Source organism: Humulus lupulus, chromosome X, assembly GCF_963169125.1.
Source record: "Humulus lupulus chromosome X, drHumLupu1.1, whole genome shotgun sequence".
Lineage (NCBI taxonomy): Eukaryota > Viridiplantae > Streptophyta > Magnoliopsida > Rosales > Cannabaceae > Humulus > Humulus lupulus.
The window spans coordinates 173,705,721-173,730,766 of NC_084802.1; the positions used below are offsets into that span (position 1 = coordinate 173,705,721).

Here is a 25,046-nt window from a genome sequence, read left to right on the forward strand (position 1 = left end):
TTACAAAATATTTATTTCAATCTCAAAATATGAATACTTTCATTAATTTAGTGTGAAGTTGATTCAATAATCCATAATTTTAATTACAAATTATTCCAATTATGTGCAAATTAAGGCATCATCAATATATTTATATAGTAAAAGAGTTGCAAAATGAAAATAATAATAAAACACCTGGATCATTCTCTAGTAGGATTATAGGACCTCAAAAAAAGATGTGCTGCTGAGATTTTTTTTTTTTTAATGATTTGTGAATAGTTTTTAATGTAATTTTTTTTATAATGGTGTATATTATAATTATTTAGGGTAAAACGTAAAAAAAAATTAATCATGCGTGTAGCATATTATTTTTAGACTAATTTTTAATACTATAAATTATTTTAAATTATTTAAAAATTTACAGAATAATTTAAATAACTCCAATATCTATAATCATTCAAATAAAATCACTCTAAAAACTGAAAAAAAATCACGCTCTTGAAGACTTTGTTTTTTTTTTTTTTGTTGAGGGCTAATGCCGAAATTTCCAAAACACATAATAGAGGGACTAAAACTTACTTAACTCATGTTTCTTACATTGATAAAAATAAAAAAGGAAAGAAAAGACCTTGAGAGAGGTATACGGAGAGAGAGTAATAGCAGCGATCGAAGCTTCAGCAAGAGCAGAGAGCTTCATTTTATCAACTAGGCACAGAAACTTCACCACAAAAATGCACTCCCAATTCAATACTCTTTAGAGAAAAACAAAAACACTCTTGAAGAAGAAGAGAGAGACCCAGCAAGGAAAAAAGCCAGGGGGCGAAGCTCCGAAAGCCAAACCAACCGGGTCACTGCGTGGTGTTCGATTTCTCTGCAATTCCTCCACTTCGTTAAGGTCAGACTTCAATCAATCCTAGAACCCTATCCCTTATTATTTTATTTTTTTTTCTTCCTATTTTTATAATTTTTATTTTGGCGCTTCACTGGAGGCTATTTATTTTTTCTTGTGCAATTCGTACTCTTTGCCTTCTAAACTTGATTCTATCCAACCCGTAGATCTCATTCCCTCAACTTTGAATTCTTGTATCTTGAAGTATTAAACTTTTAAATTGTGCGAATAAATGGGCGGGTTTTAATTGGCGCGGTGGTGTGTAATTTTTGCAGTCCTTCTATTTCGCGAAGAGCGTCGTGTTCTGGCCCCGAAGTATGGTGATTTAAACTTAAGGTTTTGATTTGTTATGGTTTTCAAGAAATTAAGCTTCGTTTATGTGTTTTATTGGTGGGATTTAGTGAATTCCGTTACTGGGTTTGATCTCTAGGGTTTTGGTTCCAAGAAGATGAGATTTGGGGTTGCATTGTATGGTTTGTTGGATGGAAGTATTGGGGGTCCTTCTAAATCAAGACTGACTGCAATCCAGTTAGAAATTAGGGCTTTCGGGGTTCTTTAATTTGGTGAATGACGCGCAACTCTGTTTATTGATATATGCCCAACTTTTCGAGTTGATTTGGAATGAATCATTTGTCGGGTTGTGGGGTTGTCCGGAAACAGAAATAACTGCAATCTGGTTTGAATTGGGAAACTGGGATTTTTTTTTCTTCTTCTTTAGATTTTGTGGATGGTGTATGAACCTGTTTTTTGAGAAATGCAACCTCAGCAGTATTCAAGAATTGACTTGGCTGATTTGAAAGCTCAGTTAGTGAAGAGGATCGGAGCTGAGAGGTCGAAAAGGTACTTTTATTACTTGAATAAGTTGTTGAGTCAGAAGCTGAGCAAGAAAGATTTCGACAAGTTCTGCTATAGAGAGCTTGGTAGTGAGAATGTCACTTTGCACAATCAATTTATACGGTCGATCTTAAAGAATGCATGCCAAGCCAAGACCCCACCTCCAATTCATATATCAGGTCCCTCAAAATTTGGGGTACAAGCTGCAAATAGTTCTCCTGGCAGAGAAGATGTGAACGAGCAAAGTAGAACTGTTTTTTCGAATCAAAATGTACCCATTTGGTCAAATGGAGTTTTGCCCATGTCGCCTCGAAAGGGCAGATCTGGGATACGTGATCGTAAGCTCAAGGATAGACCAAGTCCTCTTGGACCAAATGGGAAGGTAGATAGTGTCTTGCACCCATCCAATGGTGTGGAAGATAGTGGTAATGTTGGGATGGAAAATGGGGATTTGACTCCATGCGATTATCAGAGACCAGTGCAACATCTTCAACCAGTTGCCGAGATGCCTGAGATTGAAAGGGAAGCAGTGGCTGTGCGGCCTACAGAAAAACCAAGGATAGATCAGGCGGGAGGAGCTGTTATAGATGATGGGGAGGAGGTGGAACTCTCTAACTGCTTAAGCTTCTCTAGTAGTCCTTTAATTGCACCACTTGGGATTCCATTTTGCTCAGCTGGTGTAGGTGGGGCCCGCAAAACCACACCAGTTGGTAACAGTGCAGAAGTCACCAGCTATTATGACAGTGGTGGATTGTCTGATACAGATTCACTGAGAAAACGAATGGAGCATATCGCTTCAGCACAAGGTCTAGAAGGTGTTTCTGTTGAATGTGCCAACATGTTGAACAATATGTTGGATGTTTACTTGAAGCGGTTAATCAGATCTTGTGTTGAGTTGGTCGGAGCAAGGTCTACTACACACGAGCTAAGAAAGCACCCTGCCCAGAAGCAGCAGCTTCAAAGCAAAATTATTAATGGCTTGTGGCCTAGTAATCAGTTGCACATGCACAGCGGCAACTTACCCTTGGAAGCTATGCAGGACCCAAGACCACAGTGCACAATATCGTTGCTTGATTTTAAGGTTGCCATGGAGTTGAATCCACATCAACTTGGTGAAGATTGGCCATTGCTGCTGGAAAAGATTTGTATGCATGCACTTGAGGAATGAAACATCTCCAAAGAGTTTTCCTCCAGAGCTATGTTTGGGTCAGTCTGTTCTGGTTCATTTGTCCTGACAGTTGTGGGAGGTGCACCTATGCACCTAGTTCTCTTGTCATTGTCAGGAAGGACCAGATGAAACCCAATTGGGTAAACCTCTGGCGCTTGCAAGTTGATGATGCCCTTGGCGTTGAGCACAAAATGTCTCTATCTGCTCACTGCAGGCTTGCTTGGTCAGGGATTATTTCATTGCAACCAAATATGGGAATGTTTCAAATTGAAGGCCTGTCTTTGGTTGTGCCGTTGTATGTTTATCGTTGACATTGGCTGAAGCTGAACTGGCTATTACTTTTTTGCTCTTGGTGCGACTGACAGCCAGTGAAAGGGGAAACCTAAGAAAGTTTTGCGGGGGATACTGTTGTGTAACTTGTTCGAAGGTGAAATCACTTTAGAGCTGGAGTGTTGCTCTGTATGTATTTCTAAAATCTGATAATAATTTTGAATTCCAATATCAATAACGCATTAACATCCGTTGAACTTTCCTTGATTGTATGACTTCACTGTGTACATTGAAATGATAACATGTCCCATTGCTGAAAGTTTCATACTGTCTCACTTATTTTTAGCATATTTACAACTTAATTGTTTCTATTCATCATGCTGATAAAGGTAACTGAATCTTCATGTATGGAACTGTTTAGTTTGATCCTTTTTTTCATCATGCTGATAATAGTTGGCTATTATGCCAACACTGTCAAAAGGAACTGCTTGCTTCAGGTGTCTCTGTCTGAAACTTCTCGACCTTGTAATGTCTGCTGCTGCTAAAGAGGTCATCTCAGTTTATCGAAATTACATTAGTCAACGGGACAAACTGATAATAATAATAAAATAAGCGAAATAATATAACAGCATGTGAGAATGAGTGTGTCCGCTTTAAGTGGTCTATATTAGGTACCATTTTCAACTGTGAAATGCTTGCATATAAGTTTGGTTCTTTTGACATTTAAAAAAAAATATTAGTTTGGTTCTTTTGACTGGAAAGAAATGATGTCACATCTGTGCTTTGCATATCCAGTCCTTGTCAGGGAAAAAAAACGGTTACCTCGAGTGTGTTAAATACAACCGTCTCATTTTAATTTTAATTTTAATTTTTTAGGTCCAATCTCACGTTTCCTCATCCTTTCTCAGTTTCATCAAATTCTCGCTCTTATTTGGAATTGGAAATAAAAGGATAGACTAGTACAAGTCTTCTGGCTGGAATACTGTTGCGTATGACTCTTGAGGAGGTTCACACACAGTGAGCAAACACTTTTCTCCAGTTTTCATTCGCATAACGTATGAATTTTACTTACAAATTTGAAACAATTACCTTGCGAATGCATAATCGTGTCTGAAAATTAAACGGAAGAACACGTTGAAAGTAAAAGCAGCGACTCTCACAAAACGAGCTAAAACATGCATTGACCATCAAGAGTTGCAATTTTCTGGTTGCAGAAGATTTTCGTAACTAAGTGAATTATACACACGTGTTTAGCCTATTTTCTGACATTAGTTTGAAATGGTTGTTAAGGTAATCCTAGTTCACAAGAAGCCTTCTATGTTCAATGGTGATGTTCTTTACATAATCATATATATCGTTGGCTTAAGAACCAATGTAGTACAATCTTCTGCAGCATTGTATTTACACGACTGACTAATTATGCAAACATGAAATCGCTTTGTTCGCGTACTTGGTTTCATATCAAGTCTTCTCAGTGATGACCATTGGGTTAATGTCAACAATGTGAAATTCTTAAACCAAGTGATTACATATTTAGTTCCACTCCACAAAAGACAAGGGTACTTGACAAAGTTCTTCAGCAACTAGCTGTAGCTGGTAGACTAGAGTCTCCTAATCAAATTACCCTTTGTATGCATTTTGGTTGACTTCATTTGGATCCTTCCATCATCTCATTCTCATTTGGTTTTAGTTTCCCTTTTTTTGATGTTTCCAGTACACCTGAATCTCGACTCGAGCTTTACAAATCAATCAATGTGGTGCACTTTAATATCAGATGTTATCAGGTTACCTTTTATGGAGCTTGTGCAACAAAAGCATCTTAATTGACCGGTATAAAAGTTGATTTCGACTTGCAAATTATGAGTTTAACAGCTTATCTTGCACATAACCAATTTCCAATTTTCAAAAGAAAAACACATTATAATAGAAGACCCTTGCAATCTCGTGAAGATAGCATTTTATTGAAACCAACTTTGCAATGTCAGTTTAGAGTCTGATATTGATTCTTATGCTTGCTAAATTCTAATGGGCAGGTGCTGAGAATAAATTCACCTACACATTTTTCCTCGATGAGGAATCAAGAAGCAAATTTTAATGCATGAAAGAAAGAAAACAAAAACAAAAGGAGTGTATTTGCAATGATAATTAGCAAAGACAAAAGGTACCATTTCTTTCTGGGAATAGTTAATCGTTTCAAACCATCACGAGAGAGAGAGAGAGATTCATAAAAACAACTTGTGAATATTCACAGTTCCGTGAATGAGTGCAGAGTCCCACTATGTGCACCACCAATACTCGGGCTTATTAGTTGATGGAGAAAAGGAGAATGAATGTACATTAACAAAAGTGGATATGAATATTAAAAAAAAAAGTAGAAAAAGTGAAGAGGAAGAAACCCATTTAATTTGTACACAATGTACCTCTGGCACATAAAAGAACTACTATATCTATGTGGAGGGTCGGTTTGGTGAAGTTGAAGGTGAAGGAGCCGCTGACGACTTGCATATTGGGCACCAGTTCTTAAGACCCAGCCACTGTTGTATGCAAACAGCATGAAAGCTGTGCTCGCACTGCAACCTTCCTACTTCATCTCCACCCACATACTCTTCCTGTAAAAAGATGAACGGACATTGTAAGTAGAGTTTCAAGTGGCACAACAGAAGAAAGATTTACAACCAAGCGCCAAGTGGATGTGATAATTGATCAATCCACAATGGTCGATATTTAGAAGGTTGTAGTGAGGTCAAAATTATCAAGAAACAGACTCGGGGTTGGAATGGTTTACAGTATAATTTATAATAGCAATTCAGTAAATTTCCCCATCCTAGTAGTACAATTTTTTTCCTCAAACTAAATATTGTATAGATAGCCCATGTAGCTTCTTAGCTTTAGGCAACCCATTCAGAACTGGGTAGCAACCTGAAATTTCTATGTTTTCCACAAAGTCAGGTCAGACCATTAATTATTCCATCTTAAAATATTTTGGTTGGACTTCAGTTTTCATATAATGTGTGCTCCAATTTAATGGTACTCAAACCTAAACCTATTCCCATTTCACCCCAATTTGCCTATTCAATCAAGTCAATGGGCATAACCACGGCTAGTTTTAATTACAACTTCCTAACTACCAAACAAATTAATAAAAGTTAACAGAGTTGTTGAAAGAAGACCTGGCAGACACTGCATTTGACATCATCATTGCTGCCAATGGCCACACCTTCTAAAGGCATAGACTGATATATGCTTATCTTAAGGCACTCAGACAATGCTTCTTCTGGAAGTGCTGTACTTACGTTACCCATTCTCTCTTCAAGAGCTAATAATTCCTGTCATGGTAATAGTAACATAAGAAAGATAAACTGCTGATAAGTTTAAGACATGATAAAATGCTTCAAAAAACAAATTCTTTTCTTTCTTTTTTTCCTCTATTGTTTTAAATTTTTTTCCCTTGGGAAGCAGCATCATGTCAAAAGAAGGGTTTTATATGCAAAGAAGGTATTAAAGGAATAATCAAGATAATACAAAAGAATTTACAATTGTAATACTTTTATAACAATAACAAACCTCGTATGACATGTTATCAATATCCAGTCTCATGTCTCTATGTTGATCATAGAAACTAAGGCCATTTAGGAACAAATTGGTCTCCAGAGAAAGTAATTGCTGCAATGATGAAAGCAAAATAGAGTTATTAACAGGTGGTCAGTCACCAAAAATATATACATATATATATATATATAAATTAACTACCTCAAATGTTAGCTCTTCATCATGTTCAATTCTCTCAAGTGCCAATAATACCTGCACAATTGATTAAACAAACTGCTGTAAGAAAACATTACAGAAGACACAATGAAATAACGTAATTCAGAGGATATGTTAGACAAAAAACTTTGTAACTTCGAATTATGTATGGAAGCTCTTTATCCCTTTCAATTAGTGTTATTTGACCACAGAGATTTACAAAAAAAAAATAAAAAAAAAAAAAAAAAAACAGAGAAGCTACCTCTGCAACCCCATCCATGTTGTATCGCCGCATATTATCTCGATTCACTAAAGATCGACTAAAACCAACTTCTGCTGGACCAGACGGTAAACTATTGCGTATATTCTCACTGCTACTACCTGATCGACCATAAGAATTTGTGCGACCCAAGGGAGCTTCGGTGGATAATAGCTGTGATGAACCAGGACTAATGTCCATAGATATCTCACAATGAGACCGCCGTGGGATGACCACAGGGGAACCATTGCGTGATAAATTGTTTCCACTTCCTTGAGTTGAAAGCCTTGTTTGACTGTTGACTGATCTCCGAGTCCTAACTGAAGCAGGACTACTATCCCTGTTAGGAGGCATATTTCTACCTCTTCTTGAATCAGAAATGGAAATGCCGTCAGAACTGGAGTTCTGTCCAGATAATGACCCATTGATTTTCTTCCCTTTGGTAGTGGAACTACTTTCTGCTTCAGAATTTCTCTTTTTAACAGTTTCTCTCCTTTTACGGAAGCTCGCATCCGATGATGAGTAACTTGATGTAACAACATCAGATATTGAATTGCATTTTAGATTTCTCAAACCATTCCTGGTTGCACCAGCATGGGGCTGCATGCTTGTGTTTTTTGATCCGGAAGATGCAGAGGGACTCACTGAAGTAGCTTGGTTGCTCATTCCAGATCTCTGGTTAAAATTCCTACGAGATCGTGCACTTGTTGCTACAATAGAGCTTCCTACTTCCAATAGTGAGACCTCACTAGACTTCGCATTTTTTGATTCAATGTTAAGTCCTCTTTGAACCTTTCCAGGCGGAGTGATCGGGTCTGAAATTTCTGGCTCATCCTGGACACTGCCAGTCTCCGATGAATCTGTTTCCATATGAGGAGAAAGCTTTTTGCAAGGCTCTGAGATGGATTTTCTTGGATTTCTGATGGAAGCACTTGTACTAGAAGAACTTCCAATTATCTCCTTCCCGCTACAAGATGCGCGTACAGAAGGTTTCCAAGGTTTGGCTTCTCCACTTTGGGTAGCCTTCGGGGAATTTAGTCTTCCATTGCATCCAATTCTGTTGCAGAATTGAGCATTGTTATCTCTGTTGTTAGGAGATTCTCTTAAAACAGACCCCTTTCTAGAGACAACAAGGCCATCAGCAGCTCGTTTTCCAGGATATTCATCCATGTATGAGCTTGTATAGTAGTTAAGTCTGTAAACGATGACAAAAGTAGGTTATTTGTGATTGGTTAATATAATTTTCCAGGTTCTCACATGGTTGTGGAATAATAAAATGGTCAGAATCATAAAGCTATGTTCTCCATAAGAAAAACATACAGTATGCAATAGTGACTATGAAGATTCATTGGAATTGACTTGCAGATAAATCAAGCTACTTGAACAAATCAACAAATGATATAACCCCCTAAGATTGCCAAAAGTATTCAAAACAAAAAAAAAAAAAAGGTTTCAATTCTAAAAGGTAATAGTTCTCCAGATGAGATGCATTCTCGTCTGTTAACTTTCATAGCACGGTGTATGTAATTTGTGAGCAAAAACTGCATTAGCTAGCAAGTCATTGAAAGAAATAAGATACACACACGCATATATATATATATATAGAGAGAGAGAGAGAGATCAAAAACTTAACATGAATTTTAAAAAGTACAAAAAATAAAAAAAAATCGGAAAGAAAGGTATGAAAATTGGCCAGAGAAAATTCATAATGCAAACTAACGGAGAATAGTCAAGTGTTGGCAACAAAAGAGAAGAAAAATGATCTCATATATGCATCAAAATAAGGCTTCTACTAAACAAGAAGGTTAACGTTTTAATATTATATCCAAGTTCAGGAGCCTGCAGAACAGAGAGAGAGGAAGTTCCATAAAAAAGTTCCTGCCAGAAACCAACCTCCTATTATTGATTCATTCCTCAATTGGAAGTAAAAACAAACTATAAGTATACGTCGTACATAGAAAAACTTGTGTTCTTCGAACAAGAATTGTGTAATGTATAGGACCAAGCACAACAGTTCTTAACACCTCAGAATAATAAAAACCCACTTCATAAACTCCAAAACTCTAACGACAAACAGATAATAAGTGCAAGTACAACATTAACAATCAACAAGCTATAACAAAGGGTAGAAAGGATATACAATCATCATCAAGATATAAAGGGAAACACCTTCTGTCACAATAGTTGAATCTTTTTCACAAACAACGAAGCTAACCCCATATTCAGACTATCTCAAGACATAAAAGAAATAAACCAAGGAGAAGAGGAAAAAGAGGAGCCAGATGGTCCCATGCCCATGTTCCATTCCTGAAAATTGGGTCTCAAATGGTTGAACTATTCTCCACTACAATTTCTGAGCTTCTCTATATTTATCGGTACTCTTTGTCCGTAATAAAAGGGCCTTATAAAACTGAAACTCCACACAAAGAAAGGATCACTGTAGCTCTACTCCCTATATTCCAGAAAAACCAAACGTTGTTTTTTTTTTCCTTTCATTTCCGTTTTCCCCGAGAAAATACTATATTTCGCGTTTAATCAACACACCAGCCCATAACAAGCTACTTACAAATAATAACAAAACAGAGAAATACCCAAAAAACAATTCATCTCAACATCCGACCCCCCACTCTCTCTCTCTCTCTCATAATAAATGTCTTTTGCAATTTTCTCAAGGAAGTTACGGCGGAGAAAATCGAAAAAAAGAAACCCAAGCAATCCTAAACCAGTCAGAATTCAAAACCAAAAGAACCCATATTCATAAGTTCAAATTCATAGACGAGTGAATTTTTAAAAGAAAGAAAAAAGAAATAATCGAATTCCAGTTCTACTACCTTTCTTCGTCTTCTTCGTCTCTGAATTGATTGAGAGTTTCTTTTTTTCCTTTTTTTGCAGGCTTTAGAGAGAGAAACGAGGAGAAGCAACAACGTGTATGAATGATCAGAGGCTTAAACTATTGTATGTCTTCCTAATTTTTCTTTTCCTTTTCTATTTTATTTTATTTTTATCTTCTTTCGGTACATAATTATAACAACACTTACTTTAGAAAAAACATATTTAATTTATTTTATTTTACTTGCTTTGGATTTAATTTGTTACTTCTTCTTTCGCACTTTGTTCTTCTTATCAATTACAAGTATTCGTATTATAAATTATATGTTTTTTTTAATAGAAGTTAATATTCTTTTCCATTACAAGTATGTTAAGATTAACTTATTCAATTAAATGGGTGTTTAATTTATAATTATTAGTTAAGTAGAGAAGAGGTAATAGTGCTGTGCCGTCTGTGTGGTGCCCAATCAGAAAGCGAGTATGGTGAGATAGTATGAGCCGTTGGATGGTGCAATAATCGACGGCCGTCCTTGACTTTGACTTTGACGTCTCCTTCTTACGTACAGCGTCTAATTTCTAATTCTATGGACTGCCGCAAGTGCAAGGCAACATTTTTGTATAAAATTTAAAAATAAAAATACAAAAACATAAATAAAGGGCTCCTTGGCTCTACCTCACGTCACCAGCTGAGCCGCCTAACCTTTAAATTTCCATTAAAAAAAAAGTGCATTTTAAGGGGAGTGCTTGCAACGCGCTCATAAGATTAAGACTAAGATGTGCTGTTGTTAACTACAAAAAGAGCATTGCTATAGGTACGGAGTACATTGTCCAATTAATTGGTGCAATATAATATAGTAGTTCTTATATATTTTATTTTAAATTAAATTACCTCCAACTCCATATAATATTACACCAACAGGAGTAGGGATATGATATGTGAGGTATTAGGCACTATGATTAACATTAATATCAAATCTTAAAAAAAATTATGTGTGTACTGACTTAAGGAGGAGCTTAATTATATTAATTATATTTTTTTAATGTATTTTTCATGTTAATGGAATACAACTATTTCATCCATTTTATTATTATTGGTTATTTTTAATGTGATTTTTCATGATGTGTTTTCCCTAAAAACTAGCATGATGACGTGGCATGGATTCTAGACACGTGGTAATCAAACGACGACATAATTTATGAAGAGGCTTATTGTTGATGGTGAGAACTCGTCAACCAAGTTAAGTTAGAAAAATAGAAACGTAGAGATTATCAAAAGAAAAACTTTAAAGATCTAATTGGAAACTCAAAGAACGCTTGCAGAAGAAAAATGGTGAACTGGATTTGTATTTCTTATGGTGTAGTGCTACAGTATTTTTTCCAACCCTCCTCAATGTTGAAGAAGGGTTCCCTTTATAGTAGGCTCTAATGACCCTTGATACAGTGTGGTCCAGGGGACCAGATGGTACACAAGTACATTCTCAAGAGAGTGGTATCAGGTGTAGTGGTGTTGGGAGACAGGTGGTCAGCTCTGGTGCATGTCAGAGACGTGGAGGTGGTGTTGCCATTCCTCGTACTACCCCTAACCGCCACTACTTGTCGGGTACAGGTGTCAGGTCTGTCCCTTGATCCTTGCAGGCATGTATGTACCTATTTAGAGGTACCTTGTCCGTATTTTTTGTCTCTTGTGGGCCACCTTGAACGACATATCTGGTTGGCCTTCTTGTAAGTGGTCCCAATTGGCTAACTGGAGAGAGTGCACTTCGTTGGTGGCCCCAACCTCACCAAGTGACGTAGGGCCTTTTCAACGAGGTGGGTATAGCATGTTATAAGGCTAGTGAGATCTCGCGAGGACGTGGGGAGGTCCTGGCACCGTGTGCACCCGCGAGGCGTAGGGTGTCATATACACCTTCGAAGCAACATGGGCGCGAGGCGCAAGGCTGTGGGAGCACCTATGCGAGATGGCCCTTTGGCGAGGCCATTATGCACGCGAGATGGCCCTTGGGCGAGGCCCTTTGGAGCGAGGCCTTTATGCATGCAAGATGGCCCTTGGACGAGGCCATTATGCACACGAGATGGCCCTTGGGCGAGGCCCTTTGGAGCAAGGCCAGCGCGCGCAGATCCTAGGTGGTGCGCGAGGGGCTCTTTGCGAGGCGTGGCCTCGCTGGGTGCATGGGTGCTCAATACGCTGAGAGGTTCCGTCGAGGTGCACGGGTGCTGGCCATGCCGAGAATAGCCTCATGTACCTCCTTGCGAGAAGATGATGTCCCATGGGTTTTGTGGCAGAAGTATGTATTCAGGCGTTTGGGGGACCTTGGCACATGCTTTGGGTCTTTCACAAGCACGAAGTTTTGAGCATCTACACTTGCCCCCCAGTCTAGGAGAGGACCTTTAGGTGCTCTGGTAGACTCTTCTCTTTAATTCTTATAAATAGGCCCCCATGCCAAGCCTATTATTTACACTTCATCTCCTTAGCTTAGTGGCATTTAGATCCTTGCTCCTTTCAATAGGTAAGGGGTTCAATCCCCCACACCCTCACTTTTGCTATAGTTTCCTCCCTTTTTTTTATATATATTTGAGCTAATTTTTGGTATGTTTATATCCCTTCGTATATTTGAAGGCTAACACATCTTTTTTGTTTATTTTTGCAGACACGTATTTTCTACCACTTGCCTCTATTTGACCGTGACGGCGCTTCTGGCCCTCGACCTCCTTTTGACCACGTCAGCGCCCCATTTTACTTGCTTGAGGTATATTTTCTTTCTCCCTTATGTTTATTGGGTCCACATTAGCACCACTCGGGATGGGGTACTTTGGCCTAAGCTTGTCGTGAGTTAGCCTTGATGCATGCCCCTTTATTCACACCCCATAGCGGGTCATTTAGAGCATTTGTGCCTAGAGGTTTTGAGCCCATTCCTTTGTGTTTTGTAGCAATCCTCTCATTTATACGTGAACCCTTTTTGCTTTCAGGACGAGGTCTCATGGCAAGTGAAGGTCCGTTCGGCATTCCTCCGGGGGTTGAGTTTGTTGACTTGTCTTCAGACTCAGAGTCCCCTGAGGAAAACCCTTACCAAGATCATGACACCCTAAGGCAGGCCCGTATTCGTCATCTTGAGCACATAGCTGAACTTAGGCATAAAATTTGGGTGGTAGAGAGCGAAATTGACTCGGTGTTGAGAGGAGATGGAGCACCTTTCCCTCCTGACCTTAGTGACCATGTAGCGAGCCTTAGGATGACCCTTTTAGATTTGCAGGGGGAGTTGGAGTTTATGGAGGGACATCTTCCGCCTGAGCCTTCTAGCCCATCCTTGCCTAATGACTGTCATGGGGCTGCTTCTGCTTCTCTTCAGCCCTTATTTTCGATCTTCCCTAGCTTAGCGCTTCCGCAGCCGGTGCCCTGGTGGAAGACTCTTGCTAGGAAGAGAAAATGGAGGGTCAAGTGTTCTATCTCTTCTTCACCTTTTTCTTTTGGTTTTGCAGATATGTCGAAGGGAGGACGACGACAGGTGTCCATTAATGAACGGGACGAAGCCCCCCTATTGGCATCCACCCTGGTGTCCCACGTGTCTGAAAATAAATTGAGGGAAATTGTAGAGCACTACCGTGTTCCCCTGGAGTACGCATTATACACCCCTTCGGACAAGTTCCGGGCTAACTGCCCTAATCCTGGCTTCGTGGCCCTTAGCGATCATATCCTGAAGGCGGGTGGTACCATCCCATTACACCCGTTCTTTGTTGCGGTTCTCAACTATTTTGACCTCGCTCCACTTCAGCTGGCACCCAATAGTTAGCTGACCTTGAGTTGCCTCTTTATCGTGTTTATGGAACTTGTCGAACGTGCTCCTACGGCCTTAGAGGTGCACTTCCTGTACAATCTCATGCCCTCTCCCAAATCCAAGGGCTTCTATTTCCTGCAAAAAGCCAATAATGAAGTCCCTCTGATAGATGGTGCAGTGTCCAACCTGGGGTCCTAGAAGCAGGACTTTTTCTTTGTGAAAGGCCCTCTTTCTGTTCGTGAGCACTTCCGTTCCGCTCCCAGTAAGTACCTCGAGCCACCTTTTCTTCTCTTTTTTTGTTGAAACTTATTGTTTTATAACTTATGTTTGTGTCGACAATGGTGTGGATCGTGCAGAGCAGTTCGCCATACCTGTAGTTGTTGGGTCGGAAGCGAACGCCGTGAACGATCTTATCAAAGTTGACCCTGCCGTGAAAAAGGCTGCATACCTATTCACTGTGGAAAAACTTAACCTTCACAGGCTGTCCCCGGTTTCAGATCCCAGGTTGTTGTGGACTATTCCTGGGTCAAAGAGGATGAAGGCTGCCTCGGCTGAGCCTTGTCCGGGTGAAGGTGAGGCTGAGGATGTGCCGGAGGGAGTCTCCCTTGGACACGGGCAACCTTACCAGCTATCCTCGTCCCCCGGGGGATGTCCTCCCTTTGTCCCTTTCGACCCGGACATGGCTTCCCAATCCTAAGGTCAACAGGTCATACCGGGGCTGTAACGACCCAAATTCGCTAATAAGGCTTAAGGGCCTTGATTAGTGTGCCTAGAGGGCATAATGAGAATTATGTGTGATTTTAATGAGTAAGATGTATGATTATGATTTAAAGCATGTTATATGACTATTTGAATATTTGAGATGCATGATTATGTGTATTAGTATGCATGTAGGCCCTGATTAGGTTAGAAGGGCAAATCGTAATTTTGGCCATTTTGGGCATGACTGTATTGATATATGTGATAATTGTCGAGACCACATTATTATGTGGATATATCTGTGATCTGTGACTCGAGACGATCCTAGTGAGCAAAGTAGCGAAAAAGTCATGGCGGGGATTTATACCCGGCTCGGGGTGAGCCTGGGGGTATAAATGGGAATTTAGTGAGTATATGGGAGTTTATTTCGACATCGAGGAATATAATTGGTGATTAGTTAGGTATCGGGAATTAATCGGTAAATATTAGAGACACTCGAGGAACTAGCGGGAATTGGGCGAAATGACCAAAATACCCTTAAGTGGACTAAAGGACTTGGAATTAAAGGGGAGGGTATTGTGGTCATTTGACAAATAGAGATAAGTAAAACTGAGGCTTTATGTTAGTGGAAGTTGTAGAAAAATATAGAAGTCTGAAAGAAGGAAAAGAAAGAAAAGAGAAAAGGAAGGAAAAGCAGAGTTGTATTCTCTAGGGTCGGTTTGTGGTTCTCTCACCACTTTTCTTGGGTTTTCTTGGAGCAAAGCTCAGAGGAGAGCTAGGTTAGGCTGAGCATCAAGGATCCTAAGCTAGGCTTGAAGAATTGACAGAGGTTTAGCAAGAGCAGACCATCACTTGAGGTAAGACTTTGTGGCTTCTTCAGTTTCAGGTTTTGGTTTTTAAACTATGGTGTATAATCTGAACTTGATGGGAACTTTAGGGAATTCAGGCCAAAGGGTGAGGAAGATCAAGCTAAGGAGGTGTAGAGGTTGTCTTGAAATCGAAATCCCATTAAAGGTATGAAGTTCTGAGCTTTAACTTTGATGTTTAACTGGTTTCTGCTGAGTTTTGATGTCTAGAGGTGGCTATGGTGAATTTTGGGATTAGGGATGCATGTGCTTGAATTCTGGGTATTTGGGGTGCTTGGGATGAGTGGAGTATGTTCATAAGGTTGTTTTTGAGTTTGGTGAAGGTTTGGAGAAGTTGTGGTTGAGTTTGGCTCGAGGAAATCGCAGGAAGGAAAACTGAGGTGGTGTCTGTCTGTGACTAGCGCTACAGCACTAGCCTTTGGGTGCTGTAGCGCTAGGCCATGCATGCTGAGGGGATTTTGCTTCTGTTTGTAGCGCTGTAGCATCCTCCAATGAGCATTGTAGCACTACCCTGTTTCCAGAAAGGGATTTTAGGGTTATTTGCAAAGGTTTTTGACCAAGGGTTTGGGGTTTGATTCCACCACCTTGTTTGGTGGAACTTGGACTTCCCGGGGGCACGGGATTGGTCCCAAGGCTAGGTTTTGGACTTGAGGTTTGGTGATGACTTTGACCTATGGTTTTGTTTAGGTGAGCGCTAGGGCTCGAGAGGGATCGTGCTCAAGGAGTCAAGTGATCAATGTAAGTGAATCGAAAGGTAAGAAAACTGCACCCGGTTATATGTCTGTGATGGGACTAAGTGCTCTCGATATTTGTATTATGTCAATGATGGTATTATGCCATGGGACATGTGATAGCGGCCTAAGGGTGCCGTACAAAATACTTGCGCACAGGGTGCGGCTTGGCCACTGGTAGCCGAGGACAGCTTAAATATTCACTGAGCTCGATTTAAACGGGCCAGAGTCAGTGGGATAACGGAGGGAGCGGCCTGAGGGCGCTAGCCCTAGTTATCATTTGTGAACTGATATTTGATATGAGTTGATATGTTTAGTATGTTGAATACTTGATTATACTAAATGATTATATGGTTGAGAACATGTGATGCAATATGAGATATTGATTTGTCTGTTGATTACTTATGCTTTGTTGATGTGTTTTCTTGCTGGGCCTTGGCTCACGGGTGCTACGTGGTGCAGGTAAAGGCAAGGGAAAGTTGGACCAATCCTGAGATGGAGAGCTGCGGGGTTGAATGTACATAGCCAACTGTTCGATCGCCATGGTCGAGGAGTGGATCAGGACAGGGATTGCCTAACTGTCTGTTTTGCCTTAATATGGCTTGATATTGTATTTAAACCTTATATCTTTTGTAAACGGTCTTTAATCTTAATATTTTTGGGATCCCGTGTAAACAGGAAATGTTTCATAATGAAAATGTAGCTTTTAAGACCAAAACATTTTAACCCTAGTTCCTTTATAGTTTCATGACACGTTTTTAACTAAACGACTTGATTAGCAAGTCTAGCACTTTATAAACACAGTGTAACGGTCTTGGCTATCCAGGGCGTTACAGGGGCATTTTGTTTGCCCCGACCCCACAGACTTTGACGCTTTTCCTCAGGCTCCCTTCGACCCCGGTCCATCGGGGGCTTACTTTCCCAATCTTCCTGCACCCTCTCCTGATCTACCCGGGGCTCATTTTTTCAATTTTCCTGCGCCCCCTCCTGTTTCGGCGAGCGGGTCGTCTGTCCTTACCCAGCCCGGTACCCTTGACTCGGAAGGGGCGCCCTGGGTGGGTCGCATGGCAGCCTCTTACGGGCGACAATATGTCCAAATCACCTCAGACCTCCCCGAAGCTGATTGGAGTGGTCTTGGGAGTTTCGCCATGTCTGACCTTGGGGAGACTTTGACGAGCACTACTACTTGGGTGAGTTCATGCATCTTGTGTCGGCCTTATTTTTTTTTTTTGTTACTTATCATTGTTGTTGTTATCTTTCTTGTGCAGGCCTATACCGTGGCTCAGCGGTTTGCCGACTCGACTCACAACCTTTCCGCGTCGAGTACCGAGAGGGACCGTCTTGTGGCCCGGGTCCAGGAGCTCGAGAGAGAGCTTGATGAAACCAAGTCTAGGCTAGAAAAGGCCTTGGCGAAAATTTCTGCCTCGTCAAAAAGGAAGAAGAAGGCGGTTGTCAAGGCCATGATGTTGCAGGAAAGGGTCACCAGCCTAGAGGGCGAACTCCAGGGTGCCAAGGCTACCGCGGCTGCGTCGCAGGAGAGGGTCGCTTCCCTAGAGGCCGAACTTAAGGTTGCTAAGGCTGTTGTAGTTGCGTCGCAGGAGTGGGTTGCCTCCTTAGAGGCGGACAGGGCAGCCATCGAGTATAGGTCTATAGAGCGCGCCCTCTATGGTGTATGGAGGCAGGATCCAAACTTCGATTTCTCCTCCTTTGGCAAGCATGTCGTCGCCCGGGCGGCTGGGTGGAACGCCCGGGGCAGAAGGCCCTGAGATCGTTATTTCATAATTTTTGTCAGTTAGCCCGCTATGGGTGTATGCTCATTTGAGCCTTGTTGTGCTTGTAATAATAATTTTTTTTTTTAATATTGCCATGTTACTAAGACTCTTTTTTAATATATACATATGCATTTATTCATCTCTTATTACTTTGTGTTTGAGGTCTTTTTGAGCCCGTATGATGGGGTTTGGTAGGTTCCCCTCTTTTATTTATCAGGCTAGAGGTCCTTTGGAGCTCGTGTGAAAGGGTTCAATGGGTCCTTTTTTGGTGCCTCTTGATTACTTTTATAAGGATATATTGACCCCTTGGGTTCTAGCTATCCTTTTATATATTTTTGCGCGCGCTTATTATTTTTTGCGAGAAGCGTCCCTCTCGTCATTATTCATAGTACTATTTTTGCGAGGGCCTCTTTTAGGACCCTTTTTGGCTAGACGGCTTGGTGGCCGCTCTAGGCTTATTGGACCTTTTGGCCTCCTTGATGTTCATAAGGGTAGCTAATCCTTGTGAACTTCAGGAGGTGCCTTGCAAGGTCTCCTCCCTGTTTGTTAGGGTTCACCATGCATTGCATTTTTTTTAAAGAATTCGTTTAAGGCCCTGATGTAAAGGGTCCTTTTTAGGCTTAACCTGTTAGAGGGTCCTTTTTAGGATCCTCCTGATAGAGGGTCCTTTTTAGGATCCTCCTGTTTGCTTTATGCTTTGCCTTCACAGGCCATTATTCCCCCTCAAGTGTCTGGTGAAGTTTATTTCGACAGACACTTTGATTGATGCTCACATAAAGGAGAAAAATAGCATGCGAAGATGTGAACTGTTTCATTCATAGTAGGCAGGTTACAATGATATGTATATATATATATATATATAAAGTTTACATCTTCTTGGGAGGTTATCTAGGCACCCTCCTTGATTCTCGTCTACTGAGCTAACATAACACATAACAAACTAAGCACGGATACTGCTTGCATTGGATGTGGAAGTCTCATTGGTAATACTTCTTGAGGTGCTCCGCATTCCATGCCCGAGGCACGACGGTGTCGTCCATGCGCGCCAGCTTATAGGTGTTTGGGGGTATGCATTGAGCGACCTGGTAGGGTCCTTTCCAGTTCGCTCCCAGTACCCCTGCCCCCAGGTCTCGCGTGTTGGGGAGTACTTTCCTCAATACTAAGTCTCCTACTTTGAACTTTCTCTCTTGCACCCTTGAATTGTAATACCTCGTTGCCCGCTGCTGATACGTAGCTAGCCTTAATTGTGCCCTTTCTCTCTTGGCTTCCAGCAGGTCCAAGTTCTCGACCAACGCTGTGGTGTTAGCCTGGTCATCGTATGTTTGTGTGCGAAAGGAGTTAACCTTCATTTCTACCGGAAGGAAAGCCTCGCAGCAGTAGGCCAAGGCGAAAGGTGTTTCCCCAGTGGTGGAACGGGGGGTGGTCCTGTAGGCCCAGAGCACATTCGGGAGTTCTTCAACCCAGGCCCTTTTCAACTTTTCCAACTTAGTTTTCAAGTTCCTTTTCAGGATCTTATTGATGGCCTCTACTTGCCCATTAGCTTGGGGGTGTGCTACTACGGAGAAACTCCTCCTGATTCCTTTTGCCTTGCAGTAGTCCTCGAACACTCCTCCTTCAAATTGCGTTCCGTTGTCAGAGATGATCTTGTAAGGTACTCCGAATCTGCAAACAATATATTTGTTGACGAAGGTGGTGATCTGCTTAGCCGTTATATTGACTAAAGGCTCCGCTTCCACCCACTTAGTGAAGTAGTCGACCGCTACCACCGCGTACTTGGCTCCTCCTCTTTTGGTTGGCAGTGCCCCTACCAAGTCAATCCCCCACATAGCAAAGGGCCACGGGCTGGTCATGCTCACCAGCTCATTTGGTGACTGCCGTGGGTAAGTCGCGTGTCTCTGGCACTTGTCACACTTTCTCGCGAAGTCACTCGCATCCTTCTCCATGGTAGGCCAATAATACCCCTATCGGATGACCTTTTTTGTCGTGGACTGCTCCCCAGCATGGTTCCCATATTCCCCTTCGTGTATCTCTTGTAAATTTTTTGACGTTTCTCCCTTATCAATGCACCGCAGGAGTGGGGTAGAGAAGCCTCTCTTATACAAGATCCCATCTACTAAGGTGTACTGGGCGGCTCTGTAAGCCAGTCTGCGGGCCTCCTTCTTGTCCAAGGGCGAGGTCCCGTCATTCAAGTACCTCCTAATGGGGGCAAACCATGGCTCCTCGGAGCTCTTGACCGTGTTGATCCTCTCTTTGGCTATACTTGGCTTGGGGAGATATTCGACCGGTATAGACTCAAGCGTATCTTCGTCTCGCATGGAGGCGAGTTTCACGAGTGCATCGGCGTTCGCGTTCTGCTCCCTGGGGATCTGTTCTATTGTGTATTTTTCGAACTGGTCCAAATACTCCTTCACCTTGGAGAGGTATGCAGCCATTTTTGGACCTCTAGCTTGGTATTCACCCTTCACCTGAAACACTACCAGCTGTGAGTCACTAAAGGCATGCAAGTGGGATACCTTTAATTCCTTAGCTAGCTGCAGGCTGGCCAACAACGCCTCATATTCTGCTTCATTATTGGAAGCCTCGAATCCAAATCTCATGGCACAATACATCTTGTGCCCTTCTGGTCCTGTCATCACTATGCCAGCACCGGCTCCCCCTTTGTTAGACGCCCCATCTACATGGAGGCTCCATTCTTCGGGGTGCCTCTCCTCTTCAGGTGCCGGTTCCTTCTCCTCTTGGGGTCGGTATGTGAACTCGACTATAAAGTCTGCAAGTACCTGCCCGTTGATGGAGGTCCTTGGGGTGTAAGTGATGTCGAACTGACTTAATTCAATCGACCACTTTAGCAATCTTCCTGAAGTTTCTGGCTTGTGTAAGACTTGACGCAGGGGGGTGTTGGTGAGCACCTCAATCTCATGAGCATGAAAATAGGGCCTCAATTTTCGAGAAGCCACTACCAGGGCATATGCTAACTTCTCTATTTCTGGGTACCGGGTTTCCATGTCTACCAACCGCTTACTCATATAGTAGACAGGGTGCTGGTGCTTCTTTTACCCCTTGACCAAGGCGGCGCTTATGGCATGCTCAGATACAGCTAGGTACAGGTACAACTTCTCCCCTTTCTCTGGCTTGGCCAAAAGGGGTGGCCTTCCAAGGTGCTCCTTCAGCTTGGTGAAGGCATCCTGGCATTCGTCATCCCAAGCGAACTTTTTGTTCCCTTTTAGGATGTTGAAAAAAGGGAGGCATTTGTCAGTCGACCTGGAGATGAATCTATTGAGGGCTGCTACTCTCCCTGTCAGGCACTGCACCTCTTTTTTGCTCCGTGGCGGGCTCATTTCCAGCAAGGCCTTGATTTTTTCAGGATTAGCCTCAATACCTTGGGAATTCACCATGAAACCCAGGAATTTTCCTGACGAAACTCTGAAGGTGCATTTGAGTTGGTTCAGCTTCACTCTGTACTTGCGAAGGGTGTTGAACATCTCCATGAGGTCGTTAGTGAGCTCTTCCGCTTTTCTTGTCTTTACCAGCATGTCATCCACGTACACTTCCATGTTCCTTCCTATTTGATTTGCGAACATTTTGTTCACCAACCTCTGGTAAGTGGCACCTGCACTTTTTAAACCAAAAGGCATCACTTTATAGCAGTACAACCCCTTTTCTGTTATGAACGAAGTGTGCTCCTCGTCAGTAGGGTTCATGGGTATTTGGTTATACCCTGAATATGTGTCCATGAAGCTAAGTAGCTCGTGTCTCGCTGTGGAGTCTATCAACTGGTCTATCCTAGGAAGCGGGAAGCTGTCCTTAGGGCAGGCCTTGTTGAGGCTAGTAAAATCCACGCAAGTCCTCCATTTTCCATTGGGCTTCGGAACCCGCACTGGGTTCGACACCCATAGTGGGTAAAACGCCTCTCGAATGAACCTGTTCGCCTTCAACTTGTCAACCTCCTCTTTTAGGGCCACGTATCTTTCTGGGTCTAGTGCTCTCCTTTTCTGCCTCACTGGCCTTGCTTTCGGGTCGATGTTCAGGTGGTGGCACATGACCGCAGGGTCTATCCCTACCATATCCTCGTGACTCCAGGCGAATACATCAAGGTTGGCTTTTAAGAACTCTACTAGTTTCTCCTTCATGTCATCGGCAAGGTTTTTTCCTACTTTCAACTTCCTCAACAGCTCACTCATGACTGTTATTTCCTCCAATTCCTCTACTGGTTCAGCTCTGGGCTCTTCTATGACTCGTGGGTCCAACTCTCTTAGGTTTGCGCCTTCACGCACAACCATCACCATAGGTCCTGTTGGCTTTGTGGCTGTGCGGAGGGATGTGTTATAGCATTCCTTCGCTTCCTTCTGCTCTCCTTTCATGCATGCTATTCCCCTGTGAGTTGGGAATTTCATAGCTAAATGGTATACAGAAGTTATCGCCTTCAATTCTCTTAGGGAAGGTCTCCCTAATACCGCGTTGAAGGCTGAGGCGCAATCTACCACAACGAAGTTTGCCATTATGGTGGTTTGTCTGGGCTGTTCTCCCATAGTAAGGGTTAGCTCGATTGCCCCCAGGGGCTGTATCGAATCTCCCGTAAATCCATACAAAGACGTAGTGCAAGGCTTTAGGTGACGGAGGCTTAGTCCCATCTTCTCCAGCGCTGGGCGATACAAGATGTCCACAGAGCTTTCGTTATCCACCAAGACCCGATGCACCCTCATGTTAGCAAGCTGGACTGTCAACACTAGGGGGTCATAGTGGGGGAAGTGTACACCTCGAGCGTCTTCTTCGGTGAAAGTTATTGAGTCATTTTCACCCTTGAAACTCTTCGAGGGGTGCAGCTCCAGACTCAGGACGCACGGTGGTGGACTTCGCCTGGCCTCCTTGGCATATCTATCTCATCCCTTCCTTGATTCGCCCCCGAATCTTGGTCCTCCAAAGATGGTCCTGACCTCTCCTTGCACTTCTGGGGCTACTTCTCGCGCCCGCGGCGAGGATGCTCCTTCTTCTGGCCTATGGTTCTCCTTGTGCACATATCTGCCCAAATGCCCCCTGCGGATGAGCTCCTCAATCTCCACCTTCAAATGGTTGCATTTCGCAGTTGTGTGGCGTATATCTTTGTGATACTGGCAATACTTGCTGGGGTCTCTTTTAGACCGGTCTTTTTTCATTGGCGGGGGCCTTCTAAAAGGGACCTGATTTTTGTTTGTAACGAAAATATGCTCTCTCGCATGAGTGAGGTCAGTATAATAGGTGTAAGGGCCTTGTCTGCGCTCGTCAGAGCGCTGATGCTTCCGGGGTCGATCATCCCTTGCCCCCTCATAGACCCTCTTTCTCTTGGCATTGCCTTGGTTCTCCCGGATTGAGGGCTTCGATGAATTTTGGTCTTTTTTGGCCTTGAGGCTCTCGTGACCATCTTCCACGCGAATATACTTTTGCGCCCGCTCATAGAAATCGTCCAAGTCTCTGACCTCCCTCTTGAGCATGTTATCCCATAATTTGCTTCCTGGGCACACTCCAGCTATGATGGCCATTTTCAGCTCTCGGCGGGTTAGGCTCCCCACTTTAGCTGCCTCCATATTGAACCTGTGAATGTAGCTCTTTAGACTCTCATTTTCTCCTTGCTTCACATTGGCGAGGCTGGTGCCTGGCATCATGTAGTCCCGCATGGCATGGTGCTGTTGGAGGAATTCATCAGAAAACTGCTGCCAGGATCTGATGGACCCCGGTCTAAGTCTTTTGAACCATTTGTACGCAGGTCCTTTCAATGTGACAGCGAAGTAGTGACATCTGGCCCCGCTACTAATTCCCCTCAGTTTCATCAGATCGTTAAATGCGTCTAGATGGTATTTTGGATATGTGCTTCCTTCGTAGGGAGTCATATGGGGCTCCTTAAAGTTGGCTGGGAGCCGGATGGCTTGGATCTCCCTGATGCAGGGTGACTCATGATTGAATTCTTCCTCAAAAGCTTAACCTCCGAAGGCGGTGATGATTTTGCTTCCCAGGCTCCTCATTTCTATGTCCAGGTCCTGCCTCCTCTTGCTTAGGGAGTCTCTCAAAGCGGATGGGTTAAGATCCCCCTTTCCTTTGCCTTCTCAAGGCGCCATAAGGGGTGTGGTCCTTTTACCCGTCCTCTTTTTGTTGAGCTCCTCTCGTAAATTTGAGGGTGCTCTCTTTGAGGTGACCTCGTCATCGTTGCGAGGGGCAGCATTGTTCTTCAGCTCTAGCTTCTGGGGTTGTTTCGGTGGTCCGGGATGTTCGCACTGCTTCGTTCGGGGGGTGTTACTAGTGGAGAGTCGCGTCTTTCCGTCATCTACTGGGATAGTGGTTTCTACCCCCCTCTGTTCTCTCTCTTTCCGCTTAGGGAGTGTCACGTTTTATCTCCCTTGCAACAGCCCATTTAGCACCTCTTGCATGTTTTCCAAGGTGGTTTCTAGCCTCTGATTCTTGCGGTGAAGTTCTCGTATCTCGTCTTCGTAGAATTGAGACTTCGACCTTGAGCTGACGGAGTGGACTCGAGGGTGCTTGTCAGCCCGGTGCTTCGATGGGCCTGGATCTTGTCGACCAGGGTTTGGCACCTGCGGCGGCTTTGGAGGCAAGAACTCATCGGCGCCCCTTGCCGGGGCAGTCGCCGACCTTGGGTTATCCTCCTCAAGTGGGACTGCCGGGGACGAGGCCTCCCTTTCATCTCTGGGCGCCTCAGGCTCCCTTGGGGCCTCAATGTTTGCAGGTGGAGGAGGATCCCTCATGGAGGCTTTTAGCTGATCTCCGTCAAGGGGGACTTCCACCACGCGCGACTCTCTCAATCGTTTCAAACGTCGCAGCATTTTTTTTCTTATCGGAATCGACGGAAGAACAGTGACTTGCAATCTATCCTTCCCACAGACGGCGCCAAACTGTTGACGGTGAGAACTCGTCAACCAAGTTAAGTTAGAAAAATAGAAACATAGAGATTATCAAAAGAAAAACTTTAAAGATCTAATTGGAAACTCAAAGAACACTTGCAGAAGAAAAATGGTGAACTGAATTTGTATTTCTTATGGTGTAGTGCTACAGTGTTTTTTCCAACCCTCCTCAATGTTGAAGAAGGGTTCCCTTTATAGTAGGCTTTAATGACCCATGATACAGTGTGGTCCAAGGGACCAGATGGTACACAAGTACATTCTCAAGAGAGTGGTATCAGGTGTAGTGGTGTTGGGAGAATGGTGGTCGGCTCTGGTCCATGTCAGAGACGTGGAGGTGGTGCTGCCATTC

The 25,046-nt window shown here is 42.9% G+C and overlaps 3 protein-coding genes across 7 annotated transcripts; 2 read left to right on the plus strand and 1 right to left on the minus strand.

Moving 5' to 3' along the window:
• Positions 1-571: 571 nt before the first annotated feature.
• LOC133803766 (uncharacterized) lies at positions 572-3,459 on the plus strand. The gene is made up of 2 exons (XM_062241876.1): positions 572-874; positions 1,144-3,459. The coding sequence occupies exon 2, from the start codon at positions 1,623-1,625 to the stop codon at positions 2,868-2,870; it is 1,248 nt and encodes a 415-aa protein (XP_062097860.1). The 5' UTR covers positions 572-874; positions 1,144-1,622; the 3' UTR covers positions 2,871-3,459.
• Positions 3,460-5,285: 1,826 nt separating this feature from the next.
• LOC133803767 (E3 ubiquitin-protein ligase MBR2-like) lies at positions 5,286-10,159 on the minus strand. 2 transcript variants are annotated; one of them, XM_062241878.1, is made up of 7 exons: positions 9,975-10,086; positions 9,313-9,860; positions 7,147-8,338; positions 6,891-6,941; positions 6,705-6,803; positions 6,311-6,466; positions 5,286-5,749 (listed from the first exon to the last, which is right to left on the minus strand). In XM_062241878.1, the coding sequence occupies exons 3-7, from the start codon at positions 8,311-8,313 to the stop codon at positions 5,588-5,590; spliced, it is 1,635 nt and encodes a 544-aa protein (XP_062097862.1). In that variant the 5' UTR covers positions 8,314-8,338; positions 9,313-9,860; positions 9,975-10,086; the 3' UTR covers positions 5,286-5,587. The 2 variants fall into 2 exon arrangements, with proteins under 2 accessions (XP_062097862.1, XP_062097861.1); XM_062241877.1 differs by lacking the exon at positions 9,313-9,860 and having other exon boundaries at positions 9,975-10,159.
• LOC133803768 (uncharacterized) lies at positions 9,975-17,213 on the plus strand. Of its 4 annotated transcripts, XR_009878136.1 has the most exons (5): positions 10,020-10,098; positions 11,114-11,190; positions 12,621-12,719; positions 12,940-14,007; positions 14,102-16,434. XR_009878136.1 is itself a non-coding variant. In XM_062241879.1 (2 exons), the coding sequence occupies exon 1, from the start codon at positions 12,813-12,815 to the stop codon at positions 13,758-13,760; it is 948 nt and encodes a 315-aa protein (XP_062097863.1). In that variant the 5' UTR covers positions 12,807-12,812; the 3' UTR covers positions 13,761-14,007; positions 14,102-16,434. The 4 variants fall into 4 exon arrangements, 1 of the variants encoding a protein (XP_062097863.1); XR_009878135.1 differs by lacking the exon at positions 11,114-11,190 and having other exon boundaries at positions 9,975-10,098; XR_009878137.1 differs by lacking the exons at positions 12,940-14,007; positions 14,102-16,434 and adding an exon at positions 16,504-17,213.
• Positions 17,214-25,046: the final 7,833 nt, after the last annotated feature.